This window comes from Schistocerca serialis, chromosome 2 (assembly GCF_023864345.2).
Source record: "Schistocerca serialis cubense isolate TAMUIC-IGC-003099 chromosome 2, iqSchSeri2.2, whole genome shotgun sequence".
In the NCBI taxonomy this organism is placed as follows: domain Eukaryota; kingdom Metazoa; phylum Arthropoda; class Insecta; order Orthoptera; family Acrididae; genus Schistocerca; species Schistocerca serialis.
Window position 1 is genome coordinate 565,215,378 of NC_064639.1, and position 21,338 is coordinate 565,236,715.

Consider the following 21,338-nt stretch of genomic DNA (forward strand, 5'->3'; position numbering starts at 1 on the left):
TTGCCTTTCGCGTGCAAGTGCTCTACCATCTTCATTTTGTTCGCTTTAGTTCGTTGCATCTGCTCGGGGCGGAGATCGTAAGACATTCATTTAAGTTCGTTGTTGATCTGTTAACTCAGTTTTTTTATTACAAAGGGCGCATTACCCTCTGACCGAACACTCTGAGCTACCGTGCTGGCTGTCCATCTGAGCTACCCAAGCACGACTCACGACCCGTCCTCACAGCTTCAATTCTGCCAGTACCCCGTCTCCTACCTTCCAAACTTCACAGAAGCTCTTCTGCGAACCTTGTTGAACTAGCACTCCTGGAAGAAAGGCACACAGTTTTAATCCGTCAGGAAGTTTCATATCAGCGCACAATCCGCTGCAGAGTGAAAATCTCATTCTGGAGACATCCCCTAGGCTGTGGCTAAGCCATGTCTCTGCAATATCCTTTCTAGTTCTGCAAGGGTCGCAGAAGAGCTTCTGTGAAGGCTGGACGGTAGGAGACGATGTACTGGCAGAACTGAAGCTGTGAGGACGGGTCGTGAGTCGTGCTTGGGTAGCTCAGTTAGACGCCGGCACGGTAGCTCAGAGTTAATGGATCAACAACGAACTGAAACGGCTGTCTTTCGACGTCCGCCCCGAGCAGATACAACGAACGAAAACGAACAAAATGAAATTTTAAAAAAAGAAAAAGAAGTTAGTAGAGCACTTACCCGCGAAAGGCAAAGGTCCCGAGTTCGAGTCTCGGTCCGGCATACAGTTTTAATCTGTCAGGAAGTTTCACATCAGCGCACACACCGCTGAGAGCGGAAATCTCATTCTGGATTCCAGCAACCTCTCTGACTTTTAGCGTGTAATCTGACGTGAAAACTTAATTACGACGACTATAAGTTGTCAAGACATTTATTTTCAATTCTGAGTGCTTGAAATCAGTTCTAATTAAATACAAATAGTGTTTGCTCACCGAATTAGACTGACCTTGCTTAAAAACATGGCTTGTGAATAAACAATTTACGACGATGTCAAGGTACGTTACGTCCACTGTCATTGTTTCAAGAGATTTTAATAAAGTTTGTGACTCGTCCTCTCAGCTTTAAATAAAAGTAAACGGAACACGGCCCTGGAGATCGAAGACATCGTCAGCCGCCAACTTAATAAACTAAAATTTAGCATCCACGAAAGACTACAAAAACGAGGAGGAACCACAACCAGGATAAACACTGGTTCGCTTCCCAAATGCCTCCTGTCGCCTTTGAATGAACACCCCGTCCACGGCCAGCTCCTTGTCTGCTGCAGCTGGACACCCAGAAGCTGAGGACGCTGGTGGCCGCATCGTGGGTGGCAGTGCGGCCTCCCAGGGGCAGTTCCCGCACCAGGCCGCCGTCTCCATGGACAGCTCCCACCTGTGCGGCGGCTCGCACATCTCCACCTCTGCTGTCATCACCGCGGCGCACTGCGTCTCTGGGTGAGTTCGAAGACCAGTGACCCGACACTAGGATCAATAAGACGATCAAGTACATCCTAAATATGTCCCGTTTACATTCTCTGATCAAAAAAGTGAAGCACCCAGAAGACACGATCAGACGTCAATGTAACTTCGCATGTTGTTGTTATGGTCTTCAGTCCTGAGACTGGTTTGATGCAGCTCTCCATGCTACTCTATCCTGTGCAAGCTTCTTCATCTCCCGGTACCTACTGCAACCTACATCCTTCTGAATCTGCTTGGTGTATTCATCTCTTGGTCTCCCTCTACTATTTTTACCCTCCACGCTGCCCTCCAATACTAAATTGGTGATCCCTTGATGCCTCAGAACATGTCCTACCAACCGATCCCTTCTTCTAGTCAAATTGTGCCACAAACTTCCCTTCTCCCCAATCCTATTCAGCACCTCCTCATTAGTTACGTGATCTACCCACCTAATCTTCAGCATTCTTCTGTAGCACCACAATTCGAAAGCTTCTATTCTCTTCTTATCTAAACTATTTATCGCCCATGTTTCACTTCCATACATGGCTAAACTCCATACAAATACTTTCAGAAACGACTTCCTGACACTTAAATCTATACTCGATGTTAACAAATTTCTCTTCATCAGAAACGCTTTCCTTCCCATTGCCGGTCTAAATTTTATACCCTCTCTACTTCGACCATCATCAGTTATTTTGCTCACTTAATTCGACTACATTCCATTATTCTCGTTTTGCTTTTGTTGATTTTCATCTTATATCCTCCTTGTCCATTCCGTTCAACTGCTCTTCCAAGTCCTTTGCTGTCTCTGACAGAATTACAATGCCATCGGCGAAACTCAAAGTTTTTATTTCTTCTCCATGGATTTTAACACCTACTCCGAATTTTTCTTTTGTTTCCTTCACTGCATGCTCAATATACAGATTGAATAACATCGGGGAGAGGCTACAACCCTGTCTCACTCCCTTCCCAACCACTGCTTCCCTTTCATGTCCCTCAACTCGTATAACAGCTATCTGGTTTCTGTACAAATCGTAAATAGCTTTTCGCTCCCTGTATTTTACCCCTGCCACCTTCAAAATTTGAAAGAGAGTTTTCCAGTCAACATTGTCAAAAGCTTTCTCTAAGTCTACAAATGCTAGAAACATAGGTTTGCCTTTCCTTAATCTAGCTTCTAAGGTAAGTTGTAGGGTCAGTATGGCCTCACGTGTTCCAATATTTCTACGTGATCCTAACTGATCTTCCCCGAGGTCGGCTTCTACTAGTTTTTCCATTCGTCTGTAAAGAATTCGTGTTAGTATTTTGCAGCCGTGACTTATTAAACTGATAGTTCGGTAATTTTCACATCTGTCAACACCTGCTTTCTTTGGGATTGGAATTATTATATTCTTCTTGAAGTCTGAGGGAATTTCGCCTGTCTCATACATCTTGCTCACCAAATGGTAGAGTTTTGTCAGGACTGGCTCTCCCAAGGCCGTCAGTAGTTCTAATGGAATGTTGTCTACTCCCGGGGCCTTGTTTCGACTCAGGTGTTTCAGTGCTCTGTCAAACCCTTCACGCAGAATCTCCCATTTCATCTTCATCTACATCCTCTTCCATTTCCATAGTATTGTCCTCAAGTACATCGCCCTTGTATAGACCCTCTATATACTCCTTCCACATTTCTGCTTTCCCTTCTTTGGGTTTCCGTCTGAGCTCTTGATATTCATACACGTGGTTCTCTTTTCTCCAAAGGTCTCTTTAATTTTCCTGTAGGCAGTATCTATCTTACCCCTAGTGAGGTAAGCATCTACATCCTTACATTTGTCCTCTAGCCATCCCTGCTTAGCCATGTTACACTTCCTGTCGATATAATTTTTGAGCCGTATGTATTCCTTTTTGCCTGCTTCATTTACTGCATGTTTAAATTTCTCCTTTCATCAATTAAATTCAGTAATTCTTCTGTTACCCAAGGGTTTCTACTAGTCCTCGTCTTTTTACCTATTTGATCCTCTTCTGCCTTCACTATTTCATTCCTCAAAGCTACCCATTCGTCTTCTACTGTTTTTCTTTCCCCCATTCCTGTCAATTGTTCCCTTATGCTCTCCCTGAAACTTTGTACAACCTCTGGTTCTTTCAGTTTTTCCAGGTCCCATCTCCTTAAATTCCCACCTTTTTTCAGTTTCTTCAGTTTTAATCTACAGTTCATAACCAATAGATTGTGGTCAGAGTCCACATCTGCCCCTGGAAATGTCTTACAATTTAAAACCTGGTTTCTAAGTCTCTGTCTTACCATTATATAATCTATCTGATACCTTTTAGTATCTCTATGCTTCTTCCATGTATACAACCTTCTTTTATGATTCTTGAACCAAGTGTTAGGTATGATTAATTTCTGCTGTGTGCAAAACTCTACCAGGCGGCTTCCTCTTTCATTTCTTACCCCCAATCCATATTCACCCACTACGTTTCCTTCTCTCCCTTTTCCTACTACCGAATTCCAGTCACCCATGACTATTAAATTTTCGTCTCCCTTCACTATCTGAATAATTTCTTTTATTTCATCATACATTTCTTCAATTTCTTCATCATCTGCAGAGCTAGTTGGCATATAAACTTGTACTACTGTAGTAGGCGTGGGCTTCATGTCTATCTTGGCCACAATAATGCGTTCACTCTGCTGTTTGTAGTAGCTTATGCGCACTCCTATTTTTTTTCTTCATTATTAAACCTACTCCTGCATTACCCCTATTTGATTTTGTATTTATAACCCTGTATTCACCCGACCAAAAGTCTTGTTCTTCCTGCCACCGAACTTCGCTAATTCCCACTATATCTAATTTTACGATATCCATTTCCCTTTTTAAATTTTCCTACCTGCCCGATTAAGGGTTCTGACATTCCACGCTCCGATCCGTAGAACGCCAGTTTTCTTTCTCCTGATAACGACGTCCTCTTGAGTAGTCCCCGCCCGGAGATCCGAATGGGGGACTATTTTACCTCAGGAATATTTTACCCAAGAGGACGCCATCATCATTTAACCATACAGTAAAGCTTCGCATACTGACACATAATCAGCGGATTCGTGAATTATTAGAGTTGCTCTTTTCTGTGACTCGTAGAACGGCCGCTAGAGTTCATTAGTGTTCTTCGTGTTCAGTGTTGTTACCAGGTCTGGTAGTGTATATAAGAGTCGTGAACACCGCCACACATTGAGTCGTCACTGTGAAGGATACCGAGATTCCGCCTACTCGCCTGAGGTAGTATCATTAGCATATGACAGAGTCTCAAAGGGGAATCACTGTGGGTCTCAATTCGGCCGGCTAGTCGAATCGTGGAATATCCAGATTTCTGGGGCATTCGTATGTGACAATGGCCCAACGTTGGACTGCATAGGAACGTGAGGGCAGGCAAACAATCTGTCAACAGTGTCTTACTACCACAAGGTTCAAAATGGTTCAAATGGCTCTGAGTACCATGGAACTTAACATCTGAGGACATCAGTCCCCTAGAACTTAGAACTACTTAAACCTAACTAACCTAAGGACATCACACACATCCATGCCCGAGGCAGGATTGGAACCTGCGACCGTAGCGGCCGCGCGGTTCAAGACTGCAGCGCCTAGAACCGCTCTGCCACACCGGCCGGCACTACCACAAGGGAAGATGACCATTATATGCCCCAAAAACATCGTAACCATCTGCAGCCGCCATCCGAGAACAAACAGTGTTTAACATTTTTTTAAATGTTCGGATAATAAGTTGCCGTCTCTTTATCTAAGAACAGATGATGAATGGAGCTAGCCGCTATCTCTGTGTAATGTCTTGTCTGTATAGACGTGAAGCTGTTGCCTTTAAGATCCCTTCACCTTCACACATAAATCTATACAGTAAAGTAAGGCCTCTTGGCTGATCCGTGATAAGACAGGCGAAAAATTAGACTAATGGAGGATTATTAGTATTATCTCTATTTTCATTCGCTCTCTCTCTCTTTCTCTCTTTTATCTATGTACAGTTTTTAGTATAATATTTCATTACGTGAAATCAGCCAAATAGGATCTTTGGTGGAATCCTTCGTCTTGGTAATCAGCGGCTGGCTGGCTGTAAGAGATCCTTACATTTATTATTACTGTTAAACACTGCAGTCTGTCGGGAGAATCAATCGTTTGGACAATTTGTTCCTTTTACGAAAGATTGCGAATTCCAGATGTGTACGAAGCCTTTTTGGACGATTTATCACAGACTCAGTGATTGCAGGCTCTCTTCGACACAGCTGAAACTTCCCCACTAATTACAGGGCCAACGTGATCATCAAATGATTCAGGAAAATCTCATTCGTTCATTCACTCCAGAACAAAAAAGTCACAAACCTTATTTATGGAGGCAATTGTGTATTAAATCCATCTCCATTACATATCCAGATCTCCGGTGATTCCACGCCTTAATTATTTTCCATTTACAGTCTCTTTCTCCTCAAACAAACCGCTAGCGACACAAATGTTAACGGGCTCGCTTTAGCGAGAAGAAAAGCAGAATATGTATCTCTCAGAAACACGTCAATCCCTCAACAGATACTCCAGAAGCTGTCCTAGTTACCACTCTAACAACCATGGAGAATGTATATATGCATCTCTGTTATTTGAAAGAATAAACGCACTAGAAAATACTTTGGCGTCGTCGAGCTGTCGCCGCATATATTACGAGAAAATCAGATCAGATAACTTTTCCAAAGTGAATGAATGTGGATGGTTTGATTGAAAATGATTAATTGGTGCGTGGTAGAGGGTATTTTCTGTGGGGACATTACAAGTGGACTCCTTACAACATTCTGTATCATTTCGCACCATTGGTTGGAGACTAGAAGCAGCCAGACTAGGAAATTAACGTCGCATGCGTAGGCTGCCATTAACACCACAACAAAAACTGCTGTTTTCGAAATGGTACCATGACCAGGAAGCATGGATTGCTGATGAATAGTGCCGCATCGTGTTCAGCGATAAGTTGCCGATCTGCAGGCCTTCAAATATGGCGACTACCTGGGGAGAGATCTCATTCTTCCGAAGTTCTGACAGGCTCAGCGGTGTTACTCTTGGTATGGGGAGCCTTCGGATACGACTTCAGGTCACGGCTGGCAGTTATTGAGGGAACTCTAATCACACAACAGTATGTAGCGGATATCCTCATATGTTACCTCTCATGTGACAGTGTAGTTATGCCAATTTTCGACAGAGCACATGGGACGTGTCTCTATGAACAGTCTGCGTGCTTTCGAGTGACTCCCGTGGTCAGCAAGACCCCAGATATGTCATCGTTAGAGCTTGTGCGGGGCCAGCTCGGACGTCACCTTAGTCGAAGTGCCAGTTTTCGGGGTACTACAGGTACAACAGTCACAGCCTAGCTAGCCTCAGTATGGGATGTAACGCCTTCATGGTACCTTTCCCAACCGAATCGGTACATGTATCGCGGCCAGAGGGGCAACGTTATACTTATAAATGAGCTCCAACTGCAAGTTCTTTTTAAATTTGCCTCGATATTGTCCTTACCGAAATGGCATCACACACCCTCTCAACCCACGAAGTTTCATTTTTTTCTTCCTCCTGTTTTAGGTGCTTCAGTTTTTTTCACGAGGCAGTATGTTTGCAAATGTAGACCTTGACGCCAAATTTCGCTGACAAAATCTTCCCGTGTTATTAAGCTTATAAGTGTTGTTTTGTAGGGACGTTCTGGCAAGCTTCCTATTCATCAGTTTCAGGAGAAGGCTAGTTACCCTGTATGAGATCATCTTTAGTATACTATGAAGCAACGCAACACTGTGCTCTCCACCCTGAGATACAGAGCTTGAATATTTGCAACGAGAAGCGCCTATCTAACGAGCTATAGCTCGTCCGTGACGCCTCCCAATAAAATAACTGTTGGGAGATGTAAACGAGAAGTTTTCTCCCGAGTAACAGCAAAATTAAAGACATCAACAGCCGACTAGGTGTTTGCGATATTTGTTGTGCATGCATTAAATGGTGATCTGTCTTTTGCAGTACTGTATGTGTTGTACCTGAAGAGTTCCTTGCGACCGATGTTGTATAATACAGAAACAATGACAGACTCGTGTTCAGTTCAGCTTGAAACACATGAAGGTACTTTGTAGTCTTCTGTCTTGGGTTCTTCGGCTGATGTTTCGTAGCACGAGTAGCTAGCATTGTCGAAACTTCATCCTCCACCGCTGGTGGCGGACTGGAATCGAGCTCGCGGCCACAGATTACATGTACCTGGCGCGCCAACGTCCGTGGGCTTTTCCGTGATCATTACTGCTGTGGTTTACCCCTTACTATTTGCAACTGTCGTTCGCTGCAGCCAGTAATCCAGGATCTGTTAACCTCGAGTCTTTTTTCTTTCTTGTTGAAGCTACTATTTTTGTAGATTTCTGTACGGGGGTGTGCTACCTACTCTCCACAGCAAGTTCCTCAATGTCGGCGAATTTTCTTATGTGGTCCCTCTCATAAAGCGCGTACTGCGCCACGGCCGAATTCTCCACCTGTACCAACTGCGATGCCGCTTATATTCGGTAATTTTGGCGTTCATAGATCGTCCAGTCGTTGCAGAACAGACTCTCCCACATGCACATGCTGTGCGGTATATTCCCAAAATTGCAAGTGGGCACCTTTATTCCTTTCCCGATCTAGACACTCTTTGACCTGCTTTCCTGATTTAGGCCGTGTTTGTGCAATACGTCACCGATTCTGTACGTCACTTTAGGAATGTGTGGCAAGAACACCGCATCCAACACGCGTTCTTTCGACGTGTCATTTCGTTCAATGTTTGATTACGTGACACTTCTTATGTAACTCGTGCAGTATCCGTCTCTGCTTAGAACACTTTTTAGGTGCTGAAGCTCTCTTATACGTCTTGCAAGCAATACGATTGTATTCAAATGAAATGTCGTGTGACTAGGGCCACTCGCCTGGTAGACCTGTCGCCTGGTGCAAGTCATTTTAGGTGACACCACTTCGGTGACTTGCGCGTCGATGGGGATGATATGTTGATGAAAGATAACACAACTCCCAGTTCCTTAGCGGAAAAAATCCCAACCCAGCCGGGAATCGAACCCAGACCACCTTGCACGGCATTCCGCCGCGCTGATCAGTCCGCTTTCGAGGCGGACATGATAGTATTAATCACACCTCTTTTCTGGAGCGGGCAGTGATTTCACGGTTAGAGTAGGTGTCGATCAATGCGTTTCGCCGACACTGAAGTTCTTGCTGTGGAGAAGAGCTACCACACCCGCATATGCTGGGAAGATATAGAAATACACAAAAATGACAATAACTTCAACAAAAAAGAGGAAAGCCTCAAGGTGAAAGGATCCTGGCTTCCCGTGCTGCAGCGAACGACCGTTGCAGATAGAAAGGGGAGAGTAACAGCGGTAATGACCTCTCCAGGAGACACCGCATTAAAGAAGCACTGTCCGTGTGGGCGGAGAGGTTTGCGTGTTCAGATGACACTATTTCGGCAGTAGTGTAGCTACTGGCAGGGCCTCCCAAGTCAGACAGGTCTCAGTCGATGAACCAGACGAAGTGTGTCTCACAACGACCTATCTTTCCACTCTTTGTCCTTCATCGTTTCACATTTGTAAGAAAAGTGGAGATGAAACTCGACAGTTGAGGAGAAAGTAATTAATCGAGGGGAAGGTTACCCCAAAATCAAATACTCTGGTCTTCCAGGTTGAGGGTTGGCGATGGGTTACCACTCCATCACGGAAAATTTGTCCATGGTAAACAGACTAAAAGGAATTTGGTAATACAAAATAGACGAAAATTGAGAGAACAAGGTTTACGATTTAGAAGGTGGAATATTCGTAGTTTATATAAAACAGGCGCCGCAATCAATCGAGTCAAGGAGATCGAAAGATATAAGATGGATTTTGTCGCTTTGCAGGAAGTCCGTTGGGAGGATACTGCTACCCAAGATATCGAGAAGTACACAATCTTGCACGGAGGCTGTGAGACAGGACACAAACTGGGTATGGCATTTTGTGTGAATAAGGCACTGGCTGCTAATGTATCTGGATTTGAGGCTGTGAGCCCTAGAATAGCAGTTTTAACAATAGACGGAGAGAGATGTAAAATATCGTTTGTGAATTGCTTTACACACACAGAAGAAAGTACATTCCAAGTGAAGGATGAATTCTACGCGGAACTGGAGGTAGTCATAGATGCCATCCCAAATAATAATTGTAAAGTACTACTGGGAGACATGAATGCTAAAGTTGGAAGAGAGAACGTATTCCAGTCAACAACCGGAAGACACAGCCGTCATGAACTCAGCAATGACAATGGCATCGGGTTCATAACCTTTGCAACATCCAAAGAGATATTCATAAGCAGCACGAATTTCCAACGGAAGGACATACATAAAGGGCATTGGGTATCGCCAGATGGTAAAACAGTTAATCAGATAGATCACACTGCAACAGATATCAAAGCAAAGAACTGGGTGAGGAATGTAAACGCAGCAAGGGGTGCAGAGTGTGGGAGTGATCATTTCCTCGTTAACAGCTGGCTAAAAGTACAAGCCAAAGCCAGAGTTAGAAACAACCTTACAAAAACTGTACATTACCATATCGATGCGCTGAAAAATAACACAAAGAAAGAAGAATTTCAGCTCAGCAACCGCTTTGAAAATCTACAGGAAGAGGTTTCACAACAGAACCCAGATCAAATGTGGAAAGAAGTTAAGGATGCCGTAAATGATGCGGTGAATGTAGTCATCAAGAAGCGGATCAGAGGCAAAAGGATTTGGTTTGGGGATGAATACATTACGGCATTAGCAAAGAGAAGAGAAGCCAAGGAGAGCTGATCACAAGGGGCTGATTTTGTTCAAGGCAAAGCACAGTTCGAAGAAGTTGAAGAACTACTCAAGCAACCCCGAGAAGAGCAAAGAGAATGTACGTTAAAGGACTGGTAGATGAGGCTCAACAAGCTTTCTTGGGGAAAGGCGCGAAAGATGTACCAGAAAGTAAAATTCTTCAAGAAGGAATATTAAAGCCGCCAAAAATTCATTAACAACAATAATGGGCGCATACTCGCAAGTGAGCTTGACATTGCTGAAAGGTGGAAACAATACTTCAAGAGACTCTTCAACTGTGATTAACCTAATGATCTGTTTGAATTTCAGTTTCCTGACATTCCAGATTTAGAGTATCCTCCACCCACACTAGCGGAAATAAAGAATCAGATAATGAAGCTACAGAACAACAAAAGCCCGGGAGGAGATGGAATCCAGGCAGAAATCATTCAAGCTGGAGGGGAGGGACTCCACAAGAAAATCCACCAATTAATCAAGGGGATCTGGATTTTGGAGGATATCCCAGAAGATCGGAAAACAGCTGTCATATGCCTTATACACATGTAAGGTGTCAGGCAAATACAACACTTTCCATGAAAACCCTGACATGATAAGCAAATCCAGTAGTATGTCACATAGCTCCAAATAAATCGCGACATTAAATTAAACAAAGTAATACGAGTAACGAGTGAGCAAATGGAATACCACAGATTAACACAAGAATGCTTAAATGCATGTCATACCTTCCCACCGTGTGACAGACGCAGTTCCGAGGGGAGAAACGAGAACAGAAGCCGAGAGCAGAACCGTGTTAAGCTGGAAGGCCCTACGATAAGGGACGGACGGACACCCACGTCGCCAGCTAACCGCTAGGGCTACACCACCCGCAAGTTTTAGCTTGAGACCTTTTTCGCGTCTCTATTACGTTAGGACCACCCCCCAGCCCATGTTAAAAGATAGAGCCCTCCAGAAGAACAGTATAGATCTTACGATAACCCTAAAAGAACCACACCAGCTGCAAGTTTTAGCGTAAGACTTTTTCGCTTCTCTGTTACGTTGCAAACTTTAAAAACATTGCCCCACCACGAAAAGTATAAAGTTTCTCATTGGATGGACAGAATTTTTGTAGGCGGAGCTTAAGGTTAACATTGAGACCCTGATTGGTCAGATGAAAACACAGCCAGATAGTTTTTTTTTAAATCAACTTCGGTAAATTATAGTAAGGAGAAGTTAGGAGAGAGTCGCTAGGGAGTTGCTTCCGAGACAGCGAGGTGAGCGGAGCTGTGCTGCCCGCCGCCCCCTGACGAACACCGACAAGGTGACGAACGCACGCGATGCCGCATTTTTGAGCGCATAAGGCTTCACTCAGAACTGCAGAAGTCTCATCTGTTACATCCCCTTTACGTAATACTAGTGTCGATCGTCAATTAAAACTCATGGTGTTCACATTTGCCACTTGAAGTAAAAATCTGAAACGCGATGATTTTTCTGTTATTTAGTTATTGAGAAGCCACATTAGCCACTGTAATTTATGACAAGTTAGATAAGTAATTAAAGATAATTGAGGGTCACTGTAGACCATTTTGATAGTTTTCTCTTTTGTGAAACTTAATTTAAACCTAGATTATAGATGTTATATGGCATAGTTCATCCTTCGATCCATTGTAGAACTTGGAAACCCACTCAGGGAATATTCGTTCACATTTTTGTTGAACGCAGTTGGTTTTTACCATCCTGTATTAAAACATTTCCTTTTATCAATAGTGCAATTTATAAACGATGTTTTGTGAGTAGAATAAAATTCCCAATGGTAAACTTAATGCTTTTTCGGCGTTATTTTACCGGCTAACTAAAAATAGGAAAGCCTTGAAACCCTTCCACTAAATTTAATTAGTATTAAGATTCTGTTACAGGGAGTGCAGTGGAGCTGACGCTGAAATCATTAAGTATTTGGTTATATCATCGCTCGTCTCACTGAACTCTTCTGAATTCTACATGTCATGTGTGGTCTGACGTCTCCTTACCAGCAACAGGTCCCAGGTTCAAACTATTCAGTTCCCTAAAAAACACCCTCAGAGCATTATTGCGCGAAAGTGGTAGGGAGACACGATATAGAACAAACAGACACCATGCAGAATGTTTAGAAAATGGCGACCCTGCCAGGATGGTAAAATACCATGATTGAAGGTCGACCACATGCCTAACTAGGTCAGAAAAATATCCTGTTGAAAAATTTTCGTAGTAAAAAATTTATTTTTCCTAAAGTTTTAAATACTCTAAAACAGTAGCTGCAGTGATAGATAGTAAGAAAGATTCAGAGACAATAGCATAATTAAGTTGTGAATTTTAATATTGTTAGAATTAAGTTTTCTCCTCAATGCAAGTGCACAGGTGGCGGATACATCGTTGACAAGTTGGTTCTGACCCAACAAGTAAGTGAATGGATTGTCAGTCTTGGTAGCGTCAAGTCGTGTGAACAAAAATTCTATGAAACGCGTGAGATCGTATGAGCGCATGTTGACTCGAAGTAGGGCGCGTGAATTGCTTTTAAAACAGAAAATAAGGGATTCGGAAAGATTAGCAATGGCAGATCGAGACCTTGACCGAATTGAGGTAGAGACCCAGCATGAAAATGGTCAGAGAATAGAGGCCAGTTCAACAGACGATGCAGTATCGCGAGAAATAGGACATATAACGCACCATAACGAGTATAATGTACGCCAAGGCATAGAAAACGTAAGTCAGCATACGACAGAGGAGCAGGAAAGTAGAGAGACAGTCGATGAGGATTCTAACTTGCGTCTTGAATACGTAGAACCCATAGTACAAGTAATCAGAGCTCCCTCACCACAGAGTACAAGGAATGCGAGCAGAAACGTGTCACCGCACAGTTCAATGCAATCGGTTGCAAACCAACAATTGGGCGAAAACACAGAGCGTAGGACGTCGGAAGAAAACGCAATAGGACCCAACAATCTGGCAGAATTACTACAACAAATTACGGAAACCATGACAAGACATAATAAAGACATAGCGAACCAAATTCAAATTCAGAATGCAGAAACCACGAGACAAATGCGAGAGATTAAAGAACAAAACAAAAACAAAAATCAGTTACACCTAAGTCATATTGAAGGCGAGGCAAAAGAATCTCGAGAAGTGATAGGAAACTTAATAACAGGTTACAATCAATTGAGAACAGACATTGACAAGGTACAAGTGGACGTACAAACATTGCGTAGTGACACTCAGGACGAGATCAAAACATTACGTAACAACACCCAGGGAGAAGTCAAGAAACTAGAGAAACAGATAAACGTAATTACTAGACAAGCAGCAGGTACAGCGCGTGAAATTGTTGAAAACATTGTGTTACACAAACGTATGACAAAAGCAGCGCTGAAAAGATGTGATAACCGCATAGTCGAAATAGAAGCGCAAACGAAGCGACAATTTCAGAAATTGCGAACAGAGTTGTTGCAAACCATTGAAGAGAGTAGTGAACAGGACCGAACAAGCACAGAGTCTGCAACCACATCCGTATCTGCAACAGCACCGGAAAAACAAGCAATTAACGAAGATATCATGCATTTGCGATTCCAATCACAGGCGGAAAGTAACATACGTGACAATGGAAAGCCAGGTCGCGAAGAGTACAGTGCAATGGATTCAGCTACACGTACACAACCGATGGAAGAAAATTATTGCGTACCACTCCAACGATACTCCGCAAGGGTAGGCGAAAGTTACAGTGGACAATATCCAATGGATCTACCACAACCGGAAAGAACGACGGGAGAAATTATCAGAAACAAAAGTGGCGAAGAATCGCGAATTTCATATGGAACTATGACGAAGTACGACAACGAGCATTTCCTCACAGTCAGAAAATCTCAACACTTTCGAGAAGGAAACTCATTACATCCACGAACTTTTATTGATCAATTCCGAGTAGGATTACCAGAACACTGGACGCCAGCACACAAATTAGACTTTATATGTGCACACATGTCAGGAACAGTCGCAGAAACCATGCAGAATGTTGCAGCGACATGCCAATCGTACGAAGATTTCAGAGAGAAGTTTCTCTCACGATATTGGTCCAGCGAAGCACAGAACAGAGTGAAGTACGAATTATTACAGAACCCATATCTTGAAAATTCAGGAGACAAGAGTCCCGTGAATTTTTTCGAATTAATGGCAAAGAAAAATCAATGCTTAGATGTACCATACAGTGACGGAGAGTTGATTAAATTATGCGCGATGAAGTTACCATTGAAATACCAGCAATCATTAGTAGGTTGCGGAGGCAACGACGTCGAAGTATTTAAAGGTATTCTAAAGGAACTAGAGTTCATATTTTCGGAAGATGACGCAAGAAAAAGACGAAGCGCACGTGAAAACGAAAGCAAAAAGCAGTGGAATCCACAAGACACATTACGAAGAAACTATAATTACGAACGATGTGATAACTTCGCACCAAGAAACGACAATAGATTTCAACAAAGAACCGGTTATGGATTTAGAAGAGAATATGGCAATAACTATAATTCACCCAGGAACGGCAACAACTATTACAGAGGGAATAACGACAACCGGAAAGGGTACTGGAGAGCCAATAGACCGACAAATTATCAAGAAAGAAACCACTATCAACAAGCTGAACAAGAAAAGAGAATAAAGATAGAAGAGGTGGAGGTAAGACCACCAAACCCCGATAAACGTTCTATTTGACAGCTAAGTGCCCATGCCAAAGAGAATGACGCACCGACCCAGGACAATTGCAACAACTTGAACAGATAAGTAAAAATCTTATCACGAGAAGAGAAGAAGGAAGAAACAAATCCACAGGGACCAGATGAAAACGAAGACAAGAAAATAACAATATCGTGTTGGGACGAAATTAATTGGGAGAATACTGACGAGGAAAATGAATTACCAGAGGCATGCACAACGAATGTAGGAGGAAAGGACGAAGTAATGAGTATTGCAGACCTATTTGAGATGGAAACCAGGGAAAGCGAATTCAATGAGGATAATGCGCAGTCGACAGAAGTTGAAAATAAGTTACGAGTGGGTCCACAACCCGACGTATATAATGAAGGAAGTTATGAAGCGATAATTAGAGCATTTAGATGCGATTATGTAGAAGTAGCGACGAAGAAGGAGAAGATAGAGGATGAGGAAAAAGCAGAGGATGTTGAAGAAAGCGTAAATGAAGGAAGAAATAGAGAAGAGGAAATAAAAGAGAGAGAAGTAGCAGTCGAAGCTTATCCTACAGAAAGTTCGAATTCACAAGGGAAATTCCTAAAAAGACTCATGTATGATTCAGTGGAGGATTCGTTGATGCAAGAAGAAGAAGAACAGGACCAACCCTTTCAAATTCAACCAATTGTGAAGGCCATGGAAAAGCATATCCCAGTCAATATTGTAATTGATAGCGGAAGTGAACTGACTGCGATCTCAGAACATTTATTCATGCAGTGTAATGCCAATGAGGAATTGCCAGTTCTGAAAACACGTAAGATTAAAGTAAGAGGTCCTATTAGAAACAATGCTGCGGAAGTTACGAGAAAAACAAGGTTAACTCTTTCGTGCCGAGGTCAAAAGATCGAAGCCAACTTCGTGATTATACCTAAACTAACTATAGATTTGATTATAGGTGCAGATTTTTTAAATGAGAGACGAGCGATAATAGATATGGGGAAAGGTAGCGTAACATTCGGGAATGTCACACTTCTCTTTGAGCAAAAGCTAAAATTAGAAGAAATAGCAGTTACAAACAAACAATTAAGAATGACGCGAGATAAAGAGGATGAAGAATTAGAATGGTATGCACAAAAGGCGGACTCGCCTCAACTCATGTTAGAAGTCCATAAAGAAATCGACGAAAAATTGCAAGAAGTTCAAGTTATTTCGGAACACAGTAAAAGAGAACTAGAGGGTACTTTACGAGATAAAGCAGAGGTATTTTTACCTAAGACTGGCATTATTAAGCACTTTCAGTACAAGTTTGAAGATTAATTTTATTACTGGTAAATAATCAGCACAATATTTCAAGATTATGTTGCAGATAAGATCGTCAGGAGAAAGAAGAATGAAGAGAGAGAAAGGTGGGAAAAAGAAAGTAGTTTCAATAATAACACCAATAGTACCATAGATTAAGGTGAAAGGGTAAAGCGTAGATAGTCTAACAGCATGAAATACTAAAATGCTATACACCACGACACTACACAAAAATAAAAAACAAATTTGAGGTTTCTTGTATAAGTTAAGACTCAAAATATCTTAGAATTGTAACATGGAAAGGACGCCAAAATTTGTAAAGCTTTTTAAGAAAGTGTAAAATAATGTAAGTACTAGACATACGTCAGATGATTATAAGTAAAACTTTTTGTAAGAACCATTGTAAAAACTCCAGCAAAGACCAGATGCAATGACCCACAAGTTGCAACGCGAGAAGTATCAAGAAAGAAAAGGACGTAATTAGCAAGACACGATTCCTACAAGGCAGAAGCGTCGAGAGAAGGGAAAGGACAGCAAGACCAACAGAGGGCCCTCCTAGAGTGGGAAATAAATTTGACCACTAGGCGGAACCCTGCTGGGACGGAACACGGACCCGCACAGTAGCGGAGCCCTGCAGAGATGCGACGGGACACCAAACGCCGGAAGGGTCTCCGAGCACCCCCACTCAGCGGAGGGAGCAAAAAACGGCACAACCAGAAGACCGCTTGGGCAAGCCACCACCGGCAAAAAATATGTGTAAAAGTCACACTACCGCTATTAAACAGCACGCTGATGCACAAAACTGAAGAAAACATACACAAAGTAGAAATATCATGTCCAAACCATTTATCAAACTGTTACTAGGAGGAGAACTTCAAAGCGACTAGTTATCAATAAATATTTCCATATCCTGCCCAGAGAAGAATCAAGAATCAAGTAAGAAGCAGAGAAAAAGCAGGAAGAACAGAAGTTGAAGATTCGCAAATTGAGACCAAGAAAGAGTATGGGTGAAGAATAGACGACATACCTTCCCAAATCCCTATCCTATTGTAAACTAGTCGTCTGCAAAGTATTACAACGAAAAACGACCGCTTTCAGCGACACATAACGATGACTTTCACGCATACAAAGAAAGTAAACCACGAGATTCTGCACTCACAGCTCCATTCCATTATGGGACCTCCACAACAGCAACACACATTTGCAAAGCCAACAAGGAACGACGAACGAAGCTGTACATCAAATACTTGCTGACATCCATCTCGCTCAAGTCCATCACCTTCGTGCAAACGCATTCGCCAACCTCATGCTTAAACATTCGTAGGATTGTGTGAATGTGTGAAATCAAATTATGTGATGTAGGAATTGTGAAAAAGAAATGTGTGAAAAACTAAATAAGTTAAGCACAACAGACAGCTAATAAACTACAAAATAACAGTCATTGACTATGGACTTAAGTAAAAAATACACTATCGATAAAAATAAGTCATTAGTTCTGAAATGGACAGTATATAAAGAACAAAAGTAAGGCATAATAAACACTAAAACTATATGCCACTTATTTTCTCCTCATAAAAATAAAAGAATAACTATATTTTACTTATTTTCTTCTTATAAAAACAAAGAATAAAAAATTATCTTGCTGGATGTTTTCCTTTTTTTTTAACATTTGTACCATTTGTTAGGATAATATCTCAATACTTGTGTATGTGTATTTCTTTGTCAAAGCAATTCTTGGAAATAATTCTTATTTGTTAGTGTAACAATGTTGAAATGAGTGTCCAGAAACAAAAACACTTTACTTGTACATGATATTTAGAAAATGTGTTAGGAATAGATTTTACTTAATTACTACATTTATAAAAACAATATTTATAAGAAAATCGATGAGAAAGACTCATCACTTTCAATAACAAACTTTTAAAAAAACAAACTTCACACTTAAATAAAGAAAGAAAATAATTAAAAAATTAATAATAGCATAAAAATGTTCTTCTCTTGTCATTTTTAAGAATAATATGGAAGAATATAAAAATATAAATTAGTAATACAAACTAGCATAGAACAGAATAACGTGGCCGAACAGTAGGCAACAAAACTTAGACAACAGAATAATTTTTGACTGACTTACACATCGATTCAATTATTGCCTAAGTTCAGCGCAAAAATTAAGTTCGATGGGTGGTGATATGTAAGGTGTCAGGCAAATCCAACAACTTCCATGAAAACCTTGATATGATAAGCAAATCCAGTAGTATGTCACATAGCTCCAAATAAATCGTGACATTAAATTAACCAAAGTAATATGAGTAACGAGTGAGCAAATGGAATACCACAGATTAACACAAGAATGCCTAAATGCATGTCATACCTTCCCACTGTGTGACAGACGCAGTTCCGAGGGGAGAAACGAGAACAGAAGCCGAGAGCAGAACTGTGTGAAGCTGGAAGGCCCTACGATAAGGGACGGACGGACACCCACGTCGCCAGCTAACCGCTAGGGCTACACCACCCGCAAGTCTTAGCATGAGACCTTTTTCGCGTCTCTGTTACGTTAGGACCACCCCCCAGCCCATGCTAAAAGATAGAGCCCTCCAGAAGAACAGTATAGATCTTACGATAACCCTAAACGGACCACACCAGCTGCAAGTTTTAGCGTGAGACTTTTTCGCTTCTCTGTTACGTTGCAAACTTTAAAAACATTGCCCCACCACGAAAAGTATAACGTTTCTCATTGGATGGACAGAATTTTTGTAGGCGGAGCTTAAGGTTAACATTGAGACCCTGATTGGTCAGATGAAAACACAGCCAGATAGTTGTTTTTAAACCAACTTTGGTAAATTATAGTAAGGAGAAGTTAGGAGAGAGTTGCTAGGGAGTTGCTTCCGAGACAGTGAGGTGAGCGGAGCTGTGCTGCCCAGCGCCGCCTGACGAGCATCGACAAGGTAATGAACGCACGCGATGCCGCATTTTTGAGCGCATAAGGCTTCACTCAGAACTGCAGAAGTCTCATCTGTTACATCCCCTTTACGTAATACTCGTGTCGATCGTCAATTAAAGCTCATGGTGTTCACATTTGCCACTTGAAGTAAAAATCTGAAATCCGATGACTTTTCTGTTATATAGTTATTGAGAAGCCACATCAGCCACTGCAATTTACGACAAGTTAGATAAGTAATTAAAGATAATTGAGGGTCACTGTAGACCATTTTGATAGTTTTCTCTTTTGTGAAACTTAATTTAAACCTAGATTATAGATGTTATATGGCATAGTTCATCCTTCGATCCATTGTAGAACTTGGAAACCCACTCAGGGAATATTCGTTCACATTTTTGTTGAACGCAGTTGGTTCTTACCATCCTGTATTAAAACATTTCCTTTTATCAATAGTGCAATTTGTAAACGATGTTTTGTGAGTAGAATAAAATTCCCAATGGTAAACTTAATGCTTTTTCGACGTTATTTTACCAGCTAACTAGAAATAGGAAAGCCTTGAACCCCTTCCACTAAATTTAATTAGTATTAAGATTCTTTTACAGGGAGTGCAGTGGAGCTGACACTGAAATCATTAAGTATTTGGTTATATCATCACTCGTCTCACTGAACTCTTCTGAATTCTACATGTCTTGTGTGGTCTGGCGTCTCCTTACCCGCAACAGGTCCCAGGTTCAAACTATTCAATTCCCTAAAAAACACCCTCAGAGCGTCGTTGCGCGAAAGTGGTAGGGAGACACGATGTAGAACAAACAGACACCACGCAGAATGTTTAGACACAAGAAAGGTGACGAAATGAACTGCACTAACTACAGAGGAATCGCCCTACTGAACGTCTACTACAAGTTCTTGTCCAACTGTATACTGGTTAGAAGAAGTGATTGTTGAATATCAGGAGGGGATTCAGAAAGGGCCGTTCAACTGTCGACAACATCTTTACGCTGCGACAAATCACCTAAAAGTTGTTGTAGTATGGCGAAGTACTTCATGTGCTTTGCAAAGATTTTAAGAAAGCGTATGACTGCATCCACTATGAGTGTCTGAGGAACTGCCTAACGGAGTTTGGAATACCTAAGAAACTCGTAAGCCTAGTTGGAATTTGTCTCACTGATTCAAAAGGCAAAGTGAAGCTCGGGAACCAACTCACGGAGAGCTTCAACATGAACACAGGGTTGAGACAAGGAGATGGTGTGTCACCGGTTTTATTCAACCTGACACTTGAAACGATAATGAGAGAAGTCTCTCGTTAAAGCTTCAAGGTTGTAGAGGGTGAGAAAATCACACGTCTCGCGTTTGTTGATGATGTGGCCCTGTTGTCCAGATCTAAGGAGGAACTAATGCGGATGAGCGAAAGTGTAGAGGCGGAAGTAAGCAAAATTGGGCTCGTTGTGAATGAATCAAAGACGGAATATCTGGTGATGAGCAGGACCCATGCTTATTCAAGAGACACACTCCAGCCTTTGATAGTTGGAAACCGACCCTACAAAAGTGTTCGTGAATTTAAGTATCTGGGGTAATCTTTACAGAAGATGCAGCATGTGAAGCAGAAATCAAAGCGAGGATCCAAGTCGCCAACCGATCATACTTTGGTCTCAGTCAACTTCTTGCATCGCGTGGTCTCTCTAGGAATTTAAAACTCCAGCTGTATAAAACAATGATTAAACCCATAGTACCGTATAGTTGTGAAACTTGGAGTGTCCGGGAAACAGATTTGAACAATCTTCTTGTTTTTGAGTGGAAAGTCTTAAGGAAGATCTTTGGTCCGGTACAAAATGAGGTCACTGGAGAATGAAGGATCAGACATTATTGTGAACTAGACGAAATGTACAATAGACCAAACATTGTAGGACTGATGAGAAGCCGGTCGTTGTGGCCGAGTGGTTCTAGGCGCTTCTGTCTGGAATCGCACTGCTGCTACGGTCGCAGCTGCGAATCCTGCCTCGGGCGTGGATGTGTGTGATGTCCTTAGATTAGTTAGGTTTAAGTAGTTTTAGGGGACTAATGGCCTCAGATGTTAAGTCCCATAGTGCTCAGAGCCATTTGAACCTTTTGAACAGATGAGAACCA

General features: G+C 42.0%; 1 protein-coding gene across 1 annotated transcript in view; it reads left to right on the plus strand.

Moving 5' to 3' along the window:
- The first annotated feature begins 1,241 nt into the window (after positions 1–1,241).
- LOC126456223 (brachyurin-like) overlaps positions 1,242–21,338 on the plus strand; it is a 63,767-nt gene continuing 43,670 nt past the window's right edge. Inside the window, exon 1 of the mRNA XM_050091976.1 lies at positions 1,242–1,450. Coding sequence (XP_049947933.1) covers positions 1,242–1,450 — 209 coding nt within the window. The remainder of the gene's footprint in view (positions 1,451–21,338) is intronic.